This window comes from Temnothorax americanus, unplaced genomic scaffold (assembly GCF_048541705.1).
Source record: "Temnothorax americanus isolate GAGA-0224 unplaced genomic scaffold, ASM4854170v1 Scaffold118, whole genome shotgun sequence".
In the NCBI taxonomy this organism is placed as follows: domain Eukaryota; kingdom Metazoa; phylum Arthropoda; class Insecta; order Hymenoptera; family Formicidae; genus Temnothorax; species Temnothorax americanus.
In genome coordinates this window covers 26,279-47,927 of record NW_027509251.1, presented here as the reverse complement: position 1 = coordinate 47,927, position 21,649 = coordinate 26,279, and the positions used below count along the sequence as shown (strand labels likewise).

The 21,649-nt window shown below is 32.2% G+C and overlaps 1 protein-coding gene across 4 annotated transcripts in view; it reads right to left on the bottom strand.

The window, feature by feature from the left end:
- Positions 1–21,649, bottom strand: part of Spri (Src homology 2 domain-containing protein sprint) — a 61,049-nt gene that overhangs the window by 24,300 nt on the left and 15,100 nt on the right. For all 4 annotated transcript variants that reach the window (XM_077426682.1, XM_077426681.1, XM_077426683.1 and 1 more), the window contains exon 3: positions 9,723–9,846. In XM_077426682.1, coding sequence (XP_077282808.1) covers positions 9,723–9,846 — 124 coding nt within the window. The remainder of the gene's footprint in view (positions 1–9,722; positions 9,847–21,649) is intronic.

The window sequence follows — 21,649 nt, the reverse complement described above, 5'->3', positions numbered from 1 at the left end:
AAAAAGGTAAAAGAAGGCGCCAAGTTCACGCATAGTAATTTAATAACTATATGTTGTTACGTCAAAAAAAAAAGTGGTAGTATTATACCTCGAAAAAATTTAAGTAACAAGTGGTAGACGTAATCTTTATATCTCGAAAAATCTCGGAAAAATCTAAGCAGTAGTATCTTTATTTCCGAAAAATTATAACCCAAGTGATCTATCAAGACACATCACAAAATTATGTTACCTTATCAAAAAGAAGAGTCGCGCTTCAAGTGATCTATTACAATTACAAAAAAGAAATGATATCTCTTTAAATTACAGCGCCAATTACAGAGAGAACATATATATTGCCTCAAAAAATAATTGTTGCATTACTTTGAAAAATCTTTAAATTGTGTTTAAATTTAATAAGGGAATACAAGATATTTAAATACAAAGTTTACATGTGTATTTTTTAGTGGTCACAAAGAATTACAGAAGTAACAGTACAAAATAAAAAGATTTTATTAAAATACATAAATTTTTCTTGTAAAAAAACTTGGCGCTGCAGCAGCGCCAAGTTTTTGCGCTGCTAGACCTCGAAATTTTAAATAAATAAATAAACTTATCCTCTACTTAATTATACGGATATTTTGTACGGATATCACGCCTTTTTGTAGTATTACGCATTTTATAAATAATATGTACAGGGTAAAGCTATTTGGAGGTATAATACTACCACTTTGTTTTTTTCGAGGTAACAACATAACAGGGTAACAACATAATACATATACACTAAGCATGTACTTGGCGCCTTTTTTCACCTTTTTTTTAAAAGGTTTTTTGTACGGATATCACGCCTTTTTGTAGTGTTACGCCTCTTAATCTTATAAACAATATATTTTATAATTTTATAAACAGTATATACAAGGTATGAAGCTAAAAGTGTTATGGACTATTATTTCTAAAGAAAACAACAATTTAATATTTAGCTTAGTTTCTTAAAAATAATAATCTGTAACCCTTTGCTCTGTAACCCCACATAGTGCGCTTCGTAGTTTTCGGTGTCCGGGTGTAATAATACGTTGAATTCGATGTCTACGTGTCCTACATTTAGATTTAAAGTTATTAACACACCCAGACACCAAAAACTACAAAGCGCACTATGTGGACCTCGTCATCGGCAACCTGAGACACGTAGACATCAAATTCGAGGTATTATTACACCTAGACACTGAAAACTACGGAGCGCGCTATCTGGACCTCGTCATCAGCAACCTGGGACACCTAGACATCAATTTCAAGGTATTAATACACGTAAACACCGAAAACTACGGAGCTCACTATCTAGACATCGTCATCGGCAACCTGGGACACCTAGACATCGAATTCACCGTACAATTACACCTGGACACCGAAAACTATAAAGCGCACTATCTGGATCCCGTCATCGGCAACCTGGGATACGTGGACATCGAATTCAAGGTATTAATACACGTAGACACCGAAAACTATGGAACGCACTATGTGGACCTCGTCATCGGCAACCTGGGACACCTAGACATCGAATTCAACGTACGATTACACATGGGCACCGAAAACTATGAAGCGCACTATCTGGATCCCGTCATCGGCAACCTGGGACACGTGGACATCGAATTCAAGGTATTAATACACGTAGACACCGAAAACCACGGAGCTCACTATCTAGACATCGTCATCGGCAACCTGGGACACCTAAACATCGCATTCAACGTATTATTACACCTGGACACCGAAAACTACGAAGCGCACTATGTGGACCTCGTCATCGGCAACCTGGGATACCTAGACATTGAATTCAAGCTTGATTCATAAGAATCGACTTAAAAATTCCCTAGCGGCACTTTCTGCCAAGCGTAGAGAATCTTCTTTTCCGTTGACTCAATATATAGGATAATTACATAAAACTATTACCTTGAATTAATCGTCGCGTCGCGTAATAAAGAGTCACACGGTCGGTCTCGCTCCGCGCGTACTACCGTGTCTCTCGATTGATCGAAACAAGTTAACTGATCAGATGAACTGACTGACAGCGCTCTAAACGAACGCACTGTCTGCACTGCACTGCACTGCACTGCGATACTAACGCCGCTAGCCGCCAGTGTCGAAAAAGTGAAAGTAACGTTTCTGATTATGACGTCATCATATAAAACGTCGGAGTTAGAAGTAGAGAAGAAGAAGAAGAAGAAATATCTTAATAAAAAATTTTCACATTTGGACTTTGCGTCGCAATATCTCCGCTCGTAGGGTACGGAGCGCAATATTATAAGAGAAACCCCCCCCCCCCCTAATTGGACCCCAAGCTATCGATCAAGCCTACTTAGAACTTGATCCGTTCACTCGTTATCGAGATCTCAACATCTCGAGTACTCGCAACCCGTCGCGTCGCGTAAAAGAGTCACGGTCGGTCTCGCTCCGCGTGTACTTGGCGCGATACACTACCGTGTCTCTTGATCTCAGCAACAATTTAAATTATTTTTATCTAAATTATATCCTTTATTGTGAATAGAAATAACTTACTGCAACATTTTTATCTAAATTAAACTTTTTTCATCAATATTAATTAATAATTAATAATTAAATTTAGTAATTAATAACTGACAAATTTCTCTCTTTCGTAAATTATATAAATAATTTAAATAATGTGTTTTCTGAGATATTATACTTCAAACAAGTTGCAAATATTAATTTATATATAAATCTGCTAATTAAATAATTGCCGGAATTAATTCGCTATATCTGCGCGATTGTAATCTTTCAATGTTTAATCGCGAATTTTCAGCGATTTGTTTTATCACCGACACGGAAATCTTCGTCTCTTTCGGGTGTCGAGGCCGTAAATCCCGCCGGCTTTGTCACACAATGCGCCCCTAATTCCACATTATATTCATTGTCAGCGTGCAGTTATCTTTATTCGCAGCCAACGTGCCCGGTCGCAATTTATTTATCGTTCTCGTTCTCTTCCTATTTCAATACTTTTACATGAGATATAGAATCATGCTATAGAAAAAAATGGTTAATCGATCGTTTTTTAATCTCCCTCCTAGAGGCAAACTGCATTGTGATGAAGATTAAGTATTCAAAGTATTGAAAACTATCGATTTTCCCCATCTTTTATTTTCAATGATTTGATCGATATTGATCGAACGATTCGTTTTCTATATTCTCCCAACTTGAGGTAACTCTTTTTATCATATCCCTCTCCCCTCCCCCTTCATATCAACGGAGATGAAAGGGAAAATCGATGATGGCCAAAGCGAAACGAATGGTAGAAAAGGAAATGGGGAGCGGGAGAGTAAGCAAGGGCACACCAGTGAAGGGGTTCGAGTGTAATTCAATTTGAAATGCAGACTGACACACGGTTTCTAGCTAACGGGATTAAATGCAGACGTGCGTCGCGTGTTGAATACTCTCTCTTCGAGAAAGAGAAAGGGGGAGGAGGAGGGGGAGAGGGAGGAGCGAAAGAGCTAATTGCAAATCCCTTAATTGCTCGTCAGAAAAAGTCGCCCCGCGATGAGATGCTGTTTCTGACGATTTGTCTGAATTTAAAACACGATACAACTATATATGAAGTTACGGATCGTATTGCCGTATCGTATATTATACTATGAGGATATATTTATATCTGTTTACTTTTATTTATACAGCAATCAATTCTTCTTTATAAAAATAGCCAGACGGCAATAAAATTAATTATAATTAAAAATAAACATTTTATTATATAAGTAAAGCTTCCATGCAAATGTAAATAACAAAAAAATATACTCCTTAACTAAAAAGTAATTTATCTCTTTCAAAAACAAACAATTTTTGTTTAAAACATTTTTTAGAGAAATGCGTTATTTCTGAAGTATTTTATTCCATTAGGTATTAAAAATAATACTTCATGATATAATTGCTACGTTTAAATATTGAGCAGTTATTTTTGCATAAAAAATTATCGTCCGATTTCTTGAATCAAAATCCAAAAAATAAAATAATCGGGATGTAACACTACTTGAAAGAGGTTGTAGGAGAATATTATTATCTGGAGAAGGGGTAAAAAGATCGACTTCTCTTAAATACATGTTTTAAAAGTTCAAAAAATAAAAAAAATCAAGTATTTTATATACAGGCTGAAAAACAAAAAAATGTGCAAGTAGAAACTTGTACCATTGCTTCCTCATAGTTTTTAAGTGTGCAAGTGGAAACTTGTACATTGCTTTCTCATAGTTTTTAAGTGTGCAAGTACCTAGAAACTTGTTTAAGTGAGCAATTAGAAACTTACACATTGCTTTCTTATAGTTTTTAAGTGTGCAAGTAGAAACCTGTACATTGCTTTTTCTATGAGAAAGCCTGTTTTTTATGCATAATTATTAGTAGATATTTATTAATTTGGCTTCCTCATAGAGAAAGCAATGTACAGGTTTCTACTTGCACACTTAAAAACTATAAAAAAGCAATGTGCAAGTTTCTACTTGCTCACTTAAACAAGTTTCTACTTGCACACTTAAAAACTATGAGAAAGCAATGTGTGTGTACAAGTTTTCACTTGCAAACTTAAAAACTATGAGAAAGCAATGTACAAGTTTCCACTTGCACACTTAAAAACTATGAGGAAGCAATGTACTAGTATCTACTTGCACATTTAAAAACTATGAAGAAGCAATGTGCAAGTTTCTACTTGCACACTTAAAAACTATGAGGAAGCAATATGCAAGTTTCTACTTGCACACTTTTTTTTTAATAGATTGGTGTTGTATTTGGCTTGATATCTCAAAATTTGCGGAAATTAGAGCAATCACGTAGATTTTTTTAAACAGAAATCGGTAACCTCTATATTATTAACAATTTTTATTAATTTTATTATAATCTTCAATTTTTTCTACCCCTATATATATTTCATATATAATTCTTTAAAATTTAATTAATTAGTTCTTGAGTTATAGAAATTTCAGTAAATTTGGCTGTTTTTTTTACCAGAAATTGGTAACTAATCAACCAAATCCAGAACTAATCTTAACGAATTATATATGAAATAGAGGTAGAAAAGACTAAAGAATATAATAGAATTGATAAAAATTGTTAATAATAAAGGAGTTACCAATTTCTGTTAAAGCGCGCTATTAGCGCTATTTTTGTTTATTCTCTATATCTTTGTTTTACACCTGATAAATGATAAAAATAGAATGATGCAATATAGCGCTAATAGCGCGCTCCCCGAACGTATAGCCTAAGTAAAATATCTCAGAAATTAAATCACCATTTACAAAAAACCACTTTTCTTATATAATATATAATTTTATATAATTTCGATATATAATCATTCGATTGCGATCAGTGAATAAAATCGGTGCAACCGATCCCAAAATTTCGAGATCTATTACACAAAAAGTGACAATTTTTTGCGTTCCAATTCTTTTCAATCACACATACGCACACATGCACAGTAATTTTGTCCTTCAAGTGTTTTCATAAGTGTTTTCACCATATTTATATATAGGGCAACTCCGGTATATACGCCGCAGCTAAGGGAAACTTAATTTATCGAGTATTATTTACTAGATGTTTAAGGCAAATATTAATTATACCAATAAATACTGTAAAAAAAATAGAAATATAAAATATTCATTCTTTGTATTTTGTATTTAATAAATTCTTGCATTTTTTTACCATATATCCCTTAGGGGTGGGATAGAGGTATGACATTCGTGGGTGAAATATATGCCTTATAAAAAATTACAAATAATGTTTATAAATAAAGCAATAAAATGTCATAATAAGTTATAAAAATTGTGTGTAAGAAGTTTATTAAGATGTAAGAATAATATACAAATTATAAACCTAAAAAATTTTAAAAAGAAAATAGAAGAACAATAGAGAGAGAGAGATATATATATTAAAGGTTATTGATATACGATCCAAGAAAAAGAAAGAAAAAAAAAACACATAGGAAATTTTGATTTTTACAGAGCGTCTAGGAGAGACCGGGGTTCGTTGGCACAAGAGGCAAGTTGGCAATGCGTTCCGTTTATGTATTTATAGCAAAAAAAACAATGAAAAAGTTATCACAAAATATTTCTTATATATATGACATAGGTACTTTTCCCAAAGTTTTATTTTAATCAAACAAGTACTACAACAGAAAAAGAGAAAACTCTGATTCAAGAGGTGGCAAGTAAATTTTCGAGCTTCCAAAATATCTTATTAATGTTCTTCAGCTTGAGAAGTAAATCAAAGTGACGTATCATTATGTTAAAAGAAAAGTTTCTGTTACTATAGACATGTTATTTTGACTAACAACAGTAATTTATTGTAATAAAATGACTGAAATAAAACGTATGTAGGGATGGGGTATGTTGGCTTATATCAAGACACGCTTATTAGCTTGACTTGTGTTGCTGCGCGCGTGAGACCTGTTTGAGCATGTGATTTGCTACCTACAATGCTGATAGAAGCTAGATATATATTTATATTAATATTTTTATATTGAAGAAAACTACATCTAAAATAGTTCACAAATTTTTCTTTTGCAATAGCATTTTGTTATTCAATCATTATAAAATAACTTTAAAATATACAATCTTTATTAAGAAGTACATATCTGTTACCTGTTTTGTGTTTTTATTACGTTTTCATTAATTTAACATGGACTTTTGTCGCATAGCCAACTTGACTACAATGCAACATGTTCGTTTCGTATTTCACTTATTACAAAGAAACTATACAGTATACAGTATAAAGAAGCGTTCTTAGCACGAAAATGTATGAGAAAGGTTCTCTCTATCATATTAGTACTGTTTAATCATGATAAGGTAATTATGCAGTATAGGGGAAGCACCTCCGATGACCTTGACCTTGACATATGTTATCAAGGTCACCCTCCTGAGTGACCTTCAGAAGGTTTTAGCCGTCGCTCGTTTTTTATTAAAAAGTTATAAACAAAAAAAGTTTCGAAAATATAGCAGTTATTTTAAGTACTGAGAGGCATAAACGACTAATATTACGTTTTTCTTTAAAGCAGAGAATAATTTATTTCGCGAGAAAGTCGCTGCTTTACCAAAACACAACATTTAAAGCAGTAAATTGTTGATAAATTAAAATTTTTTTGTTAAAGCAAAGAATACATTATTTTGCGAAAAAATCGCTGCTTTACCAAAACACAACATTTAAAGCAGTAAATCGTACCTATGTAGGTTAGTGACGCGCTTTAAAAGTATTTAAGTGTTTAAAGCGCGTCAACTAACCTATATATGCACCTATATATGCTATACTTTCCAAACTTTTTTTGTTAATAACTTTGTAACGAATAGCGAGCGACGGCTAAAACTTTCTGAAGGTCACTCGTGGTCATGACCTTGACAACATATATCAAGGTCATTGAAATCGGTGAGGTCGCCAAACTTTTTTTTGTTAATAACTTTTTAATAAAAAACGAGCGACGGCTAAAACCTTCTGAAGGTCACTCAAGAGGGTGACCTTGACAACATATGTCAAGGTCAAGGTCATCTGAGGTGCCTCCCCTATACTGCATAATTACCCATGATAATTAGTTGTTTAAAAACTCAAATGCCGAAATTGTGAAAACGGTGCCAACGAGCGGTCTCCCCTACATTCGAGACATTTTTGTTTAAAACATGTAAAAAATGTTATTTTTACTTTCTTTGTATTTTAATAGTGTTGTGTACTACAAATAATCTAAATTATCTGGAATACAATTTTGCAAAATATTAAAGTAGCTTATTCATCGCGTATGAAATAAATATTTAGATTTATTCTCTTTCAATATTTATACGTATAATAAAAAAATATGTTTATACTGTTTACAACTTCCTAATCTCTACTGTAAGTTAGGAAGCTGCAAACAGTACTGGGATTTTATCCCTACTCATGTAGTTGCATATTCCTCCAAGACGTAGCTTTATATTGTAATGAGTCTGTACAATATGGCTGTCAGTAAAACAAATCAGTGTTATATTAAATACTTTCATCCTAATCAATACTAACAGAACGACAAGTTAATCGAGTTAAAAATAGTGTAACGCTTAAAAAATAATTTACATAAAGCATTAAGAAAGTTCTAAGAAGCACGTTGTCAAATGTACTTATTTCATAAAAACTATAATACTGCCAGAGGAAATAAACAAAACTTATGCAAAACGTCTGCAGATATAAAATTATGTATAATACAATTTCATAGTATTTATAAGTGCGCTTTTAGCCGTATAGCTTTGTTAAAACATAACGAGTGGCATATTCTCTACACTCGCATATTCCCCCAGTTATACTCTATATGATATTTTTATGATAGCTTTTATTTGCTGAAAAATTAAAAGTTCCACGGAAGACGAAAGAATTCAAATTAACAAAACATGATAATATTTCTTGCTAAGACCTCTTAAACGAAATTATTTCATTTTTCACTTATATTTATATTATCTAGTAAATCTCTGAAAATGGTAAAAGATCACACAAAAAAGAATCTAGAAAAAAAACTGTAGTAATTTATTTATTCTGTATTATTTGTATTTTTTTTTATATCATAAGTATTTATATTATACCTACATATAAAATATAATTAAAATATTTGATATTTACGTGTGAAAATAAATGTTGATGTTTACATAAAAAAGGAATAAAAAAAAAAAAATAGTAACAAAATAAATAATATTAATACACATATACAATGTAGATTTAATATACAGTTCCGGTAAAAAGTATTACATCGTTTATGGAAAGGGAAGTCGTTACTTTTTAATAAGTAACGTACACAAATGTTATAAAATTTTATTTTAGTACTGTTATTTTATGCTTTGAATAATTATGTAATTATTTAAAGTCCATTAAATCATTAAAATCTCTGTTTTTTTTCTCAAAGTATTCCTATCAAAGCATATAAAATAACAGTACTAAAATAAAATTTTATAACATTTATGTACGTCTTCCTTAAAGTAATGATTTCCCTTACCATAGTGATGCAATACTTTTGACCGGTACTGTATATTGAGCATTAAAATTATATTTTTTTAAATTTATTACATTGTAAATATACGTCTATCTTTGAGTTTGCAACAAAGCAAAATCTTTTTCAAGTTATTATAATATTTTCTTGTACATTTTTTTCGTGTGGACACTATATTGTATTATTATATATGTATAGAAACATAAATGTCTTTTTTGTGGAACGAGTACCGTCACAAAGTTGATGAATATGGCCCTTTAACCGCAAATTTATTCCGCACGTTATAGTACGTTTAATTAAACGTGATATATTGTTAATCATGTTAGCACATGCAACATTGCAGTTACCGTATGCATGCAAATTGAACAATGTTTCCAATATATAATTTGTGAATAATTATTAATATAAATGCGTTCCGAATTAAATTGTATATAGAGTTTACATCAATTGTCAATTTCATATCTTGAACAAATATTTTCTAACAACGCTCGATTTTCTCGGGGAGAAACTAGAGTGCACGTGAATACTTTATAAATATTTATCTAAATATTAATATTTTTGTAATTTTGGAATGTCGCACAAACATGTATACAGGGTGTCCCATTTTAAACATTTCAGCTAAATATCTCGAGAATTGAGATCAACTTTTTAAAGCCATTTTTTAAATAAAATTAGATGTGCATTAAAGACGGAAAGGTTTTTAATTCGAATATTACAACTCAAGGGGAGACATTACAGTATCTTCTTTACACCTTTTCCGCTTTCAACGACTCACCTGTACATGATGTAGCTGCGTAAGTTGATGATGCTGCAGCGGATTTGGCGGCGGGGTGCTCGGCGAGCTGACCACTTGAACGGTGCCGTGCTGCTGCAGGTACGGTTCCAGAAAAACATCGCTTCTGCAACACAAAAGGGGGGAAAAAGAATTACAATCTGTCGCCAGCTCGTGTCCCTCGCATCAATTAAATTGCTTTACGACGGGTTTACGACGCGGAGATGGTCGTGTCACGGAAAGGGACGCAGAGCAACACTGGTTTTCCCACGCGAGCGCCTACCTACCTGCGCCTCGATATAGCGTATCAGCCGGTACACGCGATCAATCGGCGACAGGTCGTACAATATAAAATTCGCTCAATGTTGTTGGATATATATATTCTATCTGCTTATATAATAAGAAAAGAAAATATTGTATCTGTGCTAAATATAAAATAAGATATAAAATCGAACAATTTTTAAAAAGAAAAGATTATATTATGTAAAAATTTTGTTGATAATAAAAAAAAATAATTGATTTAATAAGAATTGTACACAAGAAAAATGCTATTTTACGCATATATTATATATTTCTCTGTCAAGTTTGAATTTCATTTGATTTGTTTAAACTATTTAATAAAAATAATTTTAACACATATAAAAATAAAGATGCGGAATATGTATTTGTTTATACATAGCAAGGTAGAGCGCTCATAAATAATTTTAATAGTCAAATTTTTATCTCATAATAAATCATAGATTATTTCAGTTGATTTGAACAAATTTTACGCGTCACGCGGAAAGAAAATGCCACGTTGTACGGTACATAGAATTATCTGTTGTTTGCCGCTGTGTGAACGTAATATTTATTAGTTGCGGCATGAAAGGTAACGAGGTGTAACGACGATAGTATGAAATGATGACATCTCGAAATCTCTTCAATTTCTAGATTTGCCGTTATACGTTAATACCGATTTGAAGCAAATTATTTATTAAAATCAGTTTAACATTTTTTTCATTCATTGATAATAAGATTAATAAAACTAAATAAAAAATCTAAAAAAATAAAAAAATAAAAATAGAAACAAATTATTTACTAAAATCATTTTGATAATTTTTTTAATGTTGATAATAAAATCTTAATAAATAAAAAAAAATACAATTAACAAAATAAGAAAAATGTTTAATAAAGTAATAACAACATAAAAATGGTTTGTCCTAAAACTGGGATATATTGGTCGTCATAAATTATTTGAATTAAATAATTTTTAATAATTTAACAGGTTGTATCCCGGAGAATCGCATATGCATTCTGCATAGAGCGAACTTTGATTTTACGAGATATTAATCTTATTTGATGGATTCATCATCACAAGCTCTGATAAATATGATCAACCCTCGTTCGTTGACCAAGCGGTTTGAAGATAGAAATTCTAGATTTTCTATTTAATTTAACTTGAAGGCTCGGAAGCCGAGCGCGTGCGCTTTTCTTACAATCTGGAAAGCGTCATGAAAGAACCAGCGGACAAAGATGTCTCCCCCTAACCCCCTACGAAGGACTCGCTTATTGGGCGCGCGAGTTCTTGTTATACCGCATACTATACGAAGTACCCTCGTACTAGTAATTGCTCGGAAACTTGCAGGTAAATTCTAGAGAGAGGAAAAAAAGTAAGGCTATATAGTGAGGATATATTGTGTTGTGATGTAAATAGGCCTTTATGTAATTTCCATAGAATTATTTCATGAAAGGACAAAGAAGTATAACTCGGTAATTGCCTTTCGCCGAATTCTGTGTCGTGTTTTACGAGAGTAATTCAATTCTCTCTCGCGAATTGTTATTAGCATTATTATTAGAAATTTTTAAATCGTATAATAATTAAGAATTAATACATTATTATAATTACTGTCAAAGCTTATTATTTGAAAGTTAACTATACATATTTGCAAGAGGTTTCTAATTATATATTTAACATTGCAATAATTAAAAAATGTAATATATAATTATGCATATACAAAATTTTGTTTTTATTAGTTTTATTATATAAAATCTTATGACTAATTTTTTAAATTTTATTATTAAAATTACTTTAATAGCAAATAGTTTTGCTCAAAATTTTTTCAATATCCAATTTTTATTTCTACGTTAATTTATAACATGTAGCAATATATGATAATAAACATATAACAAATTGCATAATATAATAATTAGAAAGATATATGAATATGTAAAAATTAATATTTGAGCAACTTCAAAGATTTTACTCCGTCCTGCAATATTCAGAAACATTTCGTGTCGATTTCAAGTTTTGTGCGCCAGGACGGCAAAGTTACCCGGAAACGATGAATAACTGACGTTGCATGGATTTCACAGCATAGCGCTTATTTCCGGCGAAGTTCGCGCGACAGCATTATTCTCGTCTCGAACTTTGTGAGATAGTTGAATGTCAAATTTGGGGCGTGGACGATGCAAAGCCCACATTGTCGGTATAAACGGCACGATGTATTGTGCTCCCCCCCCGGTCTCTCTTTACTTTATGTTTGGCAGCTAGGTGTATTTTCCACGATGACTGAATCGCTAAGGGCGTGTTTCTGATAAAATCCACGATAAATTTGTGTTTAATAGACTTCCGATTGCCGTCAATAAATTCTTTATAAAGTACTTGATGCTTTATGACAGTTTCTGAGTCAAAGAAAGAATAAAATTCGAAAGATGAGTGTCTAATAAGCTTTGGGAAGTTGAGAAAAAAAATATTAAAAAATTCGCAATTACAATTAAAATATACCTACAATAATATATCAAAATAATTTCTTAACAAGTAGAAAAATTAATAAAAATATATACAATTAATAAAAATATGTATATAACCATATTTATATATATTATAAATATATATAAATATAAATATATATATATTATAAATATATATATAAATGGTTTTTGAATCACATAATAACAATTTATAATAAAAATAATTTCTTTGACAATTAAAAATGTTATTAAAATAGATTGATAATAAGCAGTGTCTACAATTAAAATTTTCAATTGTAAATCTATATTTGCTGCGCGTGAAATTATATTTGTATTATTTATGTTAATGTATTATCTCATATTGTGTTTTATTATTTTTATTTAAATATTTACATATTATATATTTTATTATATTTAAAATATTTTATTATAAATAACATAATTATTATATTATTACAGTTTACAAACAACAACAAATTAATATATTTTTTCCATAAGAAATATATTTGCTATAATATCCTATAAGCCTTTTTTTTCCTTAAAAGTTTCTACACAATATAAAGTTTTATTAGTTTCAATTGCGTATATTTGCATAAAATAGACTAACGCAATGATGTATGAAAAAAAGCGTAATGTCATGTTGAGACGTATATCGATCTCTCTGTATAATATATATTGAGATAGACGGCACAAAAAGTAATATATTCCTCCGTGAAGTCTGTAGTAGTCTGCATACGTCTTGTTTACAGGATCCTCGAGCCAACATTACAGACTATATACGATGAACCTGAATACATACGTGAGTCCACGAAGCGCAATATCCATATACGGGATGTTCCGCGACCTGCCCGACGAACTTTGCTATTATAGTTACAAATTCTTTGTGCAATTTAGAGTGAATATTTTTTTTAACGAGAATATTGAAATGTACGTATAGTCTTATTCTAAAAATTTTAACATTAAAATGTAAGGTTAAAAATCGATATTTAATAATAAAGATTGCGAAATAAAGAAGGATGGCATTCTATAAAACTTTGCTATAAAAAATCAACGACACACAAATTTCCTAAAGTGTCTATAGAGAAAATCTGTTATAAAATAATTTGTACGTGTATATGCAATTCAGTAAAACATTTTGGACTCTTAAAAATCAAGCAGGTTTTACGTTGCAAACTGAAACGTTCAAACTGAAAATAACGTGGAAAGCAAGGGTGATGATATTGAGGATACATTCCTGGACCGACAGTGATGTTGGCCGTCTGTGAGATCGGACTATGGGGGTTGCCATGGCGATGGGATGGTTCTCAACACGTGGTTCGCTGGCGAGCGCCGGTGACATTTTTACCTATTAACGAGCCGCGGGGTGCATTCGGGTGCATAAAAAGGGTCGCACCCTCTTGCAAAGACAAGAGTTTAAAGAAGAAAGACTTTTACACGCTTTCTTCCGCGTCTCCTTCGTTCAAGGATGCGAAGACGGCGGAAATTTAGCGGCAGAATGGTGTATAATTCTTATTGACTCATAGATACACAGGATACATAGCATAAAATAGTAGAAAAACCTGAACATTTAACAATTATGCGTCACATTGTATATTTGCTTCAATAAGCAATAATTCTTGAACTAGTAAAATTAAAAGAATTAATATTATATAAAATGCTTTACTAAAAATACTTTAATTAAATATCGCTTTTATATGATTCTTTGTTATATTATAAGTAAATTTTCTTTTAATTATTTATTATTGTCAATTATAAAAAAGCGAATTCCAATTAATTGTTTAACTATAATAGCAATTTCTTACGACTTTTTTCGCTCTTTAATAATTTTGTAGTTTTTTATAATGCATGTGAATAATAAAACAATATCTCCATGCTACAATATATCAAGAAATTGCGCATGAGAATTCCAATATTCTCATCTCATTGTGAGGAATTCGCGATATTTAAGTAATTAAGCACGCGCAACTTCAAACGCGCTGTCATAGCGATGTGCGTGATGAAAGAAAGGGCGTATAAAGGATAAAAATTTGGGGATGTTTGGGGTTGCGTCCCCGTGTCTTCCTTTAGGATGATCAAAGAGTGGCAAAAGGCAGCGATGTCTCGGGACATTTTCGATGTTTTCGTAAATACGAATCTCTGTGTATCCTAACAGAGCCGCGTTGATTTGAATACGCTCCTCTGAGATGGAAGCATATAACGCTTTCATAAACAGAAAGCGTAAGGTAGTAGTCGGGGCGGAACATCGAGGTTTCTGTCGCAATGGATATAAGCACGCACGAGCAAAATACATTAAAAAAAATATCAACCTGGTTAAACCAAAACCAGCAGGTGCATTATGTAAAAATTCTACAATTTAATTAAATGTTGCCAAATATGACCTTGACCACAATATAGCATCTAATATATATATAGTATCAAAGAACTAATTCGACATAATACAAATAAAAAAACTTAAACTTAAAGCAAACTTTCTAAATTTATATTTGCAATTTTTTCAGAAAAAAATATTTGAGTAAGTAAAATTTGACTGTTTGTCAATCTTAAAAAATAGACATTTTTATTTAAAAACTTAAAACTTATTTTTTCTCATTAATCAAAGTACATTTACAGATTATTTTAATTTTTAAACGTGTAATTTTGCATAAATACGCAAGATCTGTCAAACTTATTCAATTTTTCTTATTACAGATTTATTTATATTCTGCATTTGCGAAATCTTAATTTTTGATCTAAAGTAAATAAATAACTCTTAATAATTAACTTATTAGTAATAATTAAATAAATGCATTAAATAATGAATAAATTTTATTTAAATAAAAAAGCCGCATTTCATTAATTTATAATTAAATAAATTCATGACTAGCAAATTATTTATTCAACTTATTTTATTTATTATTTTGGTTTTTAATAAAAAAATTTGTATTCTTCGGGTTATAGTCTCCAAATTTCATTTCATACAGAGTAGATAATGTATTTTACCCAAGTTAGCCTAAAATAAAAGTAAATACATTAAGATATTTGATGTACAATATCCAAGATGCTTTCGGTTTTTCTTTATATTGAGCAAATTTTACAATGTATCGAGGCATTTCGAGTGATCGTGAGGCAAGTTAGCGGTAGTATGGGAATGCAATAAAAAACGCGGTTTATCTATTCAAATATAGGAATTGCAATCTGGTTTCGTATTCAAAGTGCGGGCTTGCGCTCGAAAGCGATTCCAGACATTGGGAGAGGGGGAGGGTCGTCTTGTTACAATTGGAACGCCGCCAATCTTAGAGGAAAATTTATGGCGCCGACGCGACGGCGAATTCGTCCGATTCCTCTCGCACGCCTGCCTGGTGTATATATGTATGTACACATACATACACGATCCGTGATTTCCTTTTGCGGATTATTAAAGCAATTTTGTTTATTTGCTAAGATTATATCCGCAAGCTATGCAGTAGAAAATCTTCTTAATAAATATAAATAACAAACGTATATATCTTATAATATGTCACGGTATTGGTTATTTAGTATAAAAATTATTTTTACGCTGCAGACTGTGCATCTTTAGGTATTTTGATGTAGAGAAACGTCGTTACTTTATAAAGTTGTCGTGATTCAAAGGAATTCTCGTCGTGACGGTAATCGAATGTCATGTCGGAAAAGTGCCAGAAAGCAGGCTAGTGGTATACTCTCGTAACAGCTTCCAGTCACGAGACTTTGCGAGCGAAAGGGAATTAGAAAAGCTGTCGATTATGATAATCATCGACCGGAAAAATTCGGGCTCTCACCGGCAATGTCTTTGTTCTTTTTCCTTTGCCTGATGTTTTCTCTTATTTTCTCTCTTCCTCATTTATTCTCTATATGTCACCTGATAGAAAGCTTTCTATCACTGTGGAAAAAATATTACAATTAATGCGGTTGTGAGGATATTAAGAAAGATGGAATCGACAGCTAAAAGTAAAAGTTTCAAGAAAAATTTAGACCGCAAATATCTTCGATAGTTATTATACACGCGATTGTGCGCGACAAAGCAAAATAATTATAGTACGCCAGTTTCAATTAGAATAAAGTGTGTTATTAAATTTGCGTATGTGCATGAAAGATTAGTTTGTTATATCAATATTAATAAAACTACTATATGATATTTCGCTTCATTATCATTAAGTTACTTAATACATATTATATATTATTCTTTATTAATCTTCACTAATAGAGAAACTGAACTGGACCTGCAGCTTCTCACGCGCCACTACATATAACAAAAGTTCGAGGAACTCTCAAGTGCTTCTCGCAATATGTAGCGGACAGCTCTTACACCGAAATGAGAATCACGCATTATGAGAAAAGTATTTCTAGTTCGCAGCTGAGTCATGCATGTGTGTTTAAAATATGTTCGCAGCGACGAAGTGCGACAAGAGTCCAATTTATATATTCTAGTTATTCAATTACGATAATTTTATATATGAAACGCCATTATTTTACAAATACAAAATAAACTATTTGATCACACACACATTGTATTTTTTTAATAGAAACAATAAAATATATTTAGAAAGTAATTACGTATTTGTTTATTTCGCCAGTGAGTAATAAATCGAGCAAAATCCTTTTCTTCAACCAAACTGGCATTCTTTATTTAAAAAGCACAACGCGTTTCGACCAAGATTCCGGTTCTTATATCAAGTGCGTATATTAATTTAAACGCTTGCAAAACACTTCATTGTACACAGTGTGGCTGCAATGAGTCTACGAACTAAACGACAAAAAGAGAATGAGTTTACGAACTAAAATATAATACGGAAAGAGTCTGATAAAAAGATTATACATATAAAGAGAGCGCCGCTTACGTGTTTTGTGTGTTAAATGGTAATAAATTAATTGAGGAGTCATATTCGTGTGGTGTTCAGTGTGAGATCACCTCAGATGACAACGGACGACTGACAATGAGTGAAAAACAAAGGCAGAGGTAACCGAAAGCGCTTACATTAAATTTATTATTTTGTCATATATCACCGGAAGGTTGTCGGTCGGAAACATGCTTGTCAATTTCTAATATATTGCAAGAATTTCTCACTAACAAAAAACATATCAACTACATGCAAGATAGATATATTTCTGACTCTTTTAATAAATGTAAAAAATTCTTAAAAAATAACGATGATCTTCTAGTCACAAAAGCCGATAAAGGCCAAGTTACTGTTGTCATGGACAGAAATAATTATATTGACCAAATGACTGACTTACTCAATGACCAGACGACATATAAAAAACTTGATCGTGACTCTATCAAACGCTTAACCACCAAACTTAATAGTTTGATTCGCTCATGGTATGATTCGGAAATCATCGACAAGCCTATATTAAAAAAATTACGCAGCACTTTTTTTTGCGGCAACTTACCCCGATGCTACGGACTATACCTAAAAATTCACAAAAATGGCTTTCCACTACGCCTCATTGTTTCCACTGTGGGTAGCCCTTTATATAATATCGCCTTCTTTCTCCATAAAATTTTGAATAATTCCATTCCTAAGCCGCGTTCGCACATAAAAGACAGTTGGTGTTTTGTGGAGAAAATTAAGAACATGAAAATCCTGCCCGATGAAATTCTCATTTCACTTGACGCATGTGTATGAAGTTAGCATATCAATTGTCAGCACATAAAAAAAGTAGAGTTCTCTTTGCATATAACCGAGTTCTATAGTTCCTGATAATTTTTAACAATAGTTCTGGTCATTAAATATAAATAAACGGAAGTTGAGAAATGATATGCTAACTTCCCGCAAAGTTAGTATATCATATAATTTTTTCAGAATGAATTTTATAGTTCTTGACGAGTTCTATAGTTCTGTAACATAGTTCTGACCATTAACTAACTCTAAATAATTATAAACAATTATTATCAGCATATCACTCGTACTGGAGTGATATGCTATGCTTCTGCGAAAAGTTCTCGGCTCGTTCAAAATTTTAAACAATAGTTCTGAACTCCCTGACGATAGTTCCGTACAGTTCTGACCACTGGCTACCTTTAAATAATTATTATTAACAATTTTTATCAGCTGCATGTCACTCGAATTAGAGTGATATGCTATGCTTCTGCGACTAGTTCTCGGCTCGTTCGAATTTTTAAAAAATAGTTTTAAGCCCTCTGACGATAATTCCGTACAGTTCTGACCACTGGCTACCTTTAAATAATTATTAACAATTTTTATAAGCATATTACTCGTATTAGAGTGATATGCTATGCTTCTGCGACTAGTTCTCGGCTTGTTTGAGATTTTAAACAATAGTTCTATACTCCCTGACGATAGTTCCGTACAGTTCTGACCATTAATTATCTCTAAATAATTATTAACAATTATTATCAGCATATCACTCGTACTAGATAGACTTTTTTAGAGATGTTGCCACCAAAATTTTCACTTGGCTTTTTTGGGTGGTATGTGTTAGCACTATACTTGTTAATATAAAAAAACCCAGCTTTTATAGTATGACTTGAAAATAATTATTTTTAATATTTTTTAAATTAAGCCTGGCGACTAATTCTCCCCGAGCAATCGAACTGGCAATTTATTTGCATGTTCCTGAGTGATCAATTATCAATATCCGATAAAAATTAAGACTTATACTATGACTTGAAAATCTGTTTTTTTTCTCACCTGCGTACTTCTAAACCCCCTAAGTACGGCCAGCCAGGTGTTCGGATTATCGAAAGAGAGTCGTCCACGCAGGTTATAACGGAAAATCGTGATTTATAAAATCACTTGGCCAAAAGTGTCGTCAGCTCTCCGCCAAAAGTTAACTGACTTTTGTGAAACTGAGCCTTTTAAGGCCGTGGCACATAGAAAAACTTAAGCAGTAAAACTCAAGCAGTAAGCAAATCAGCCAACCACAGTCAAGAACTTAAGGCACGACCCTAAGCGGTAGCGAATCCATACCGTTGAGTTGATGTCTTACTGCTTAAGTTTTACTGCTTAAGTTTTTCTATGTGCCAAGGCGCCCTTAAAGTTAACTTCGGATATCAAGTGCAAACTTTTGCCCCACCATGATATGCGCACTTTAGCCCCACGAGACACTTTTAAATTACCGGTAAGCGTTACTGTCTACGGATAACAATTTGAAAGCATGAATTAAGGTACAATTTCACGACGACGCTCGACACTCGATTCGAGCGTCAAATCTGGTCACGTGATAAATTCAGAGGGCCGCGAAATATAACTTAACCACTGGATTGGCTGAAATGAGCGTCGACCGTCAAAGCTAAACGCAGTTTAGCTTTTTGACGCTCAAATCCAGCGTCGAGCGTCATCGTGAAATTGTACCTTGACACACGCCAGAAATCAGTTAATCAAAATGTCTTGTCGATGATTTACTTAAGTTTATTTCTACTTATGAAATACAGTTTGAAAAAAATTAAAATATTACATCAGAAAGACGAAAAATAAAATTTACATCATATAGTTTCAATGCTGTTCAATTGAATCGGCTGTTATTACATATGGCGTCACTCACTCAGTCATAACACCTTATAAATTAACTTAGTGTTACCAATCTAACTTACAGGAAAACAAGTAGTACCTCTGCACTGCGCACTTTTATCCGCCGCGCACTTTTACCCCACTCTACTCTACATCTTTTATATGCATTATATATTACATATACAAATATTTCTCAAAAAGTATGTTACGATTATCTCAAAAGTAGACAGAACTCTCCCCCCTTTCCACTTGCTTATCGTAAAATTAACTCTACGTTCGCAATTTTGCGAACACCGTTATCTCGTGATATGTTCAAATGTCACGAGAACTGCAGGAGCACCTTGCAGATTCCGCATAGTCGGTAATTTCGATAAGCGCAAACTTAATTAACACGTCGAATAGAGGGACGGCCTCCGCCAATATCCGGTATTGTCTAACGGAAGAAGAAGGATGAGATACTACCCCGCGCACGCTGGTCGATTTAATCTCTCTCTTGATTAACACCATGTCGTATGGCGCCTGATAACTCGGTTATGTTCAGCGACGTACGCGAGAGCTTCCTTTCTCTCCGAGACAATTACTTTCGTCGCTACTCCTCGTCTTGAGAGATCATGTCCTATGGAGTTCGAATCAAGTTTCGAAGCGATCGTGTACGTCATAATACTATTTTTCGTGCGCGGCATCTGATAAACTGCAGAGAGAAAGACAAACATCTCTTCTTAGCAACGATTTAAAATCTGCGAGGGGCAAAGATAAATAGACAATGTACAGAAATGATATATATACGGACATAAATTAAGAAAGTTGTTTTATTGGATAAAAATCTTGATATTTAATGAAAATATATAGAATAAAAAAATGCATTAAAAAAAGCATTACATACATATTAAAAGTGTTATACAAAATGGAACATTTTAATCGAGACACAAGTTATTGATCAAGGATTATATAATTTCTCACTCACATAAAAAATATAGAGTGGGGTAAAAGTGCGCAGTGCAGGTGCAGATATTATACTTGTTTATCTGTAAGTTAAGTTGGTAACACTAATTTCAGTTAATTTATAAGGTATCATGACTGAGTGGTGCCATATGTAATGACCGCCGATTTAATTAAACAGCATTGAAACTATGAAGTAAGTTTTATTTTTTGTTTTTCTAATGTAATATTTTAATTTTTTCCAAACTGTATTTCATAAGTAGAAATAAACTTAAGTAAATCATCGACAAGACATTTTGATTAACTGATTTCTGGCGTGTGTCATGGTATAGTAAACATTTCAAATTGTTATCCGTAAACAGTAACGCTTACGGGTAATTTAAAAGTGTCTCTCGTGGGGCAAAAGTTTGCACTTGCTATCCAAAGTTAACTCTAAGGCTCAGTTCCACAAACGTCAGTTAACTTTTAATCTTAGGTTAACTCACTCTTCGTCTCTTTCTAAGTGGCATGATGAGACACTTTCAAATTACGGATAACAATTTAAAATGTCTAATATAGCATGCATGACACACGCCAGAAACAAGGTAATCAAAATATCTTATCAATGATTTACTTAAGTTTATTTCTACTCATGAAATACAGTTTGGAAGAAATTAAAATATTATATCAGAAAATTAAAAAAGAAAAACAAAACTTACCTCATGTAGTGTTTTCGATTTGTTGACTCAACCCGACTCGAGTCAGATTAAAAGTTCGGAAAAATGATAACGAAATATGATAATAAGAATACCT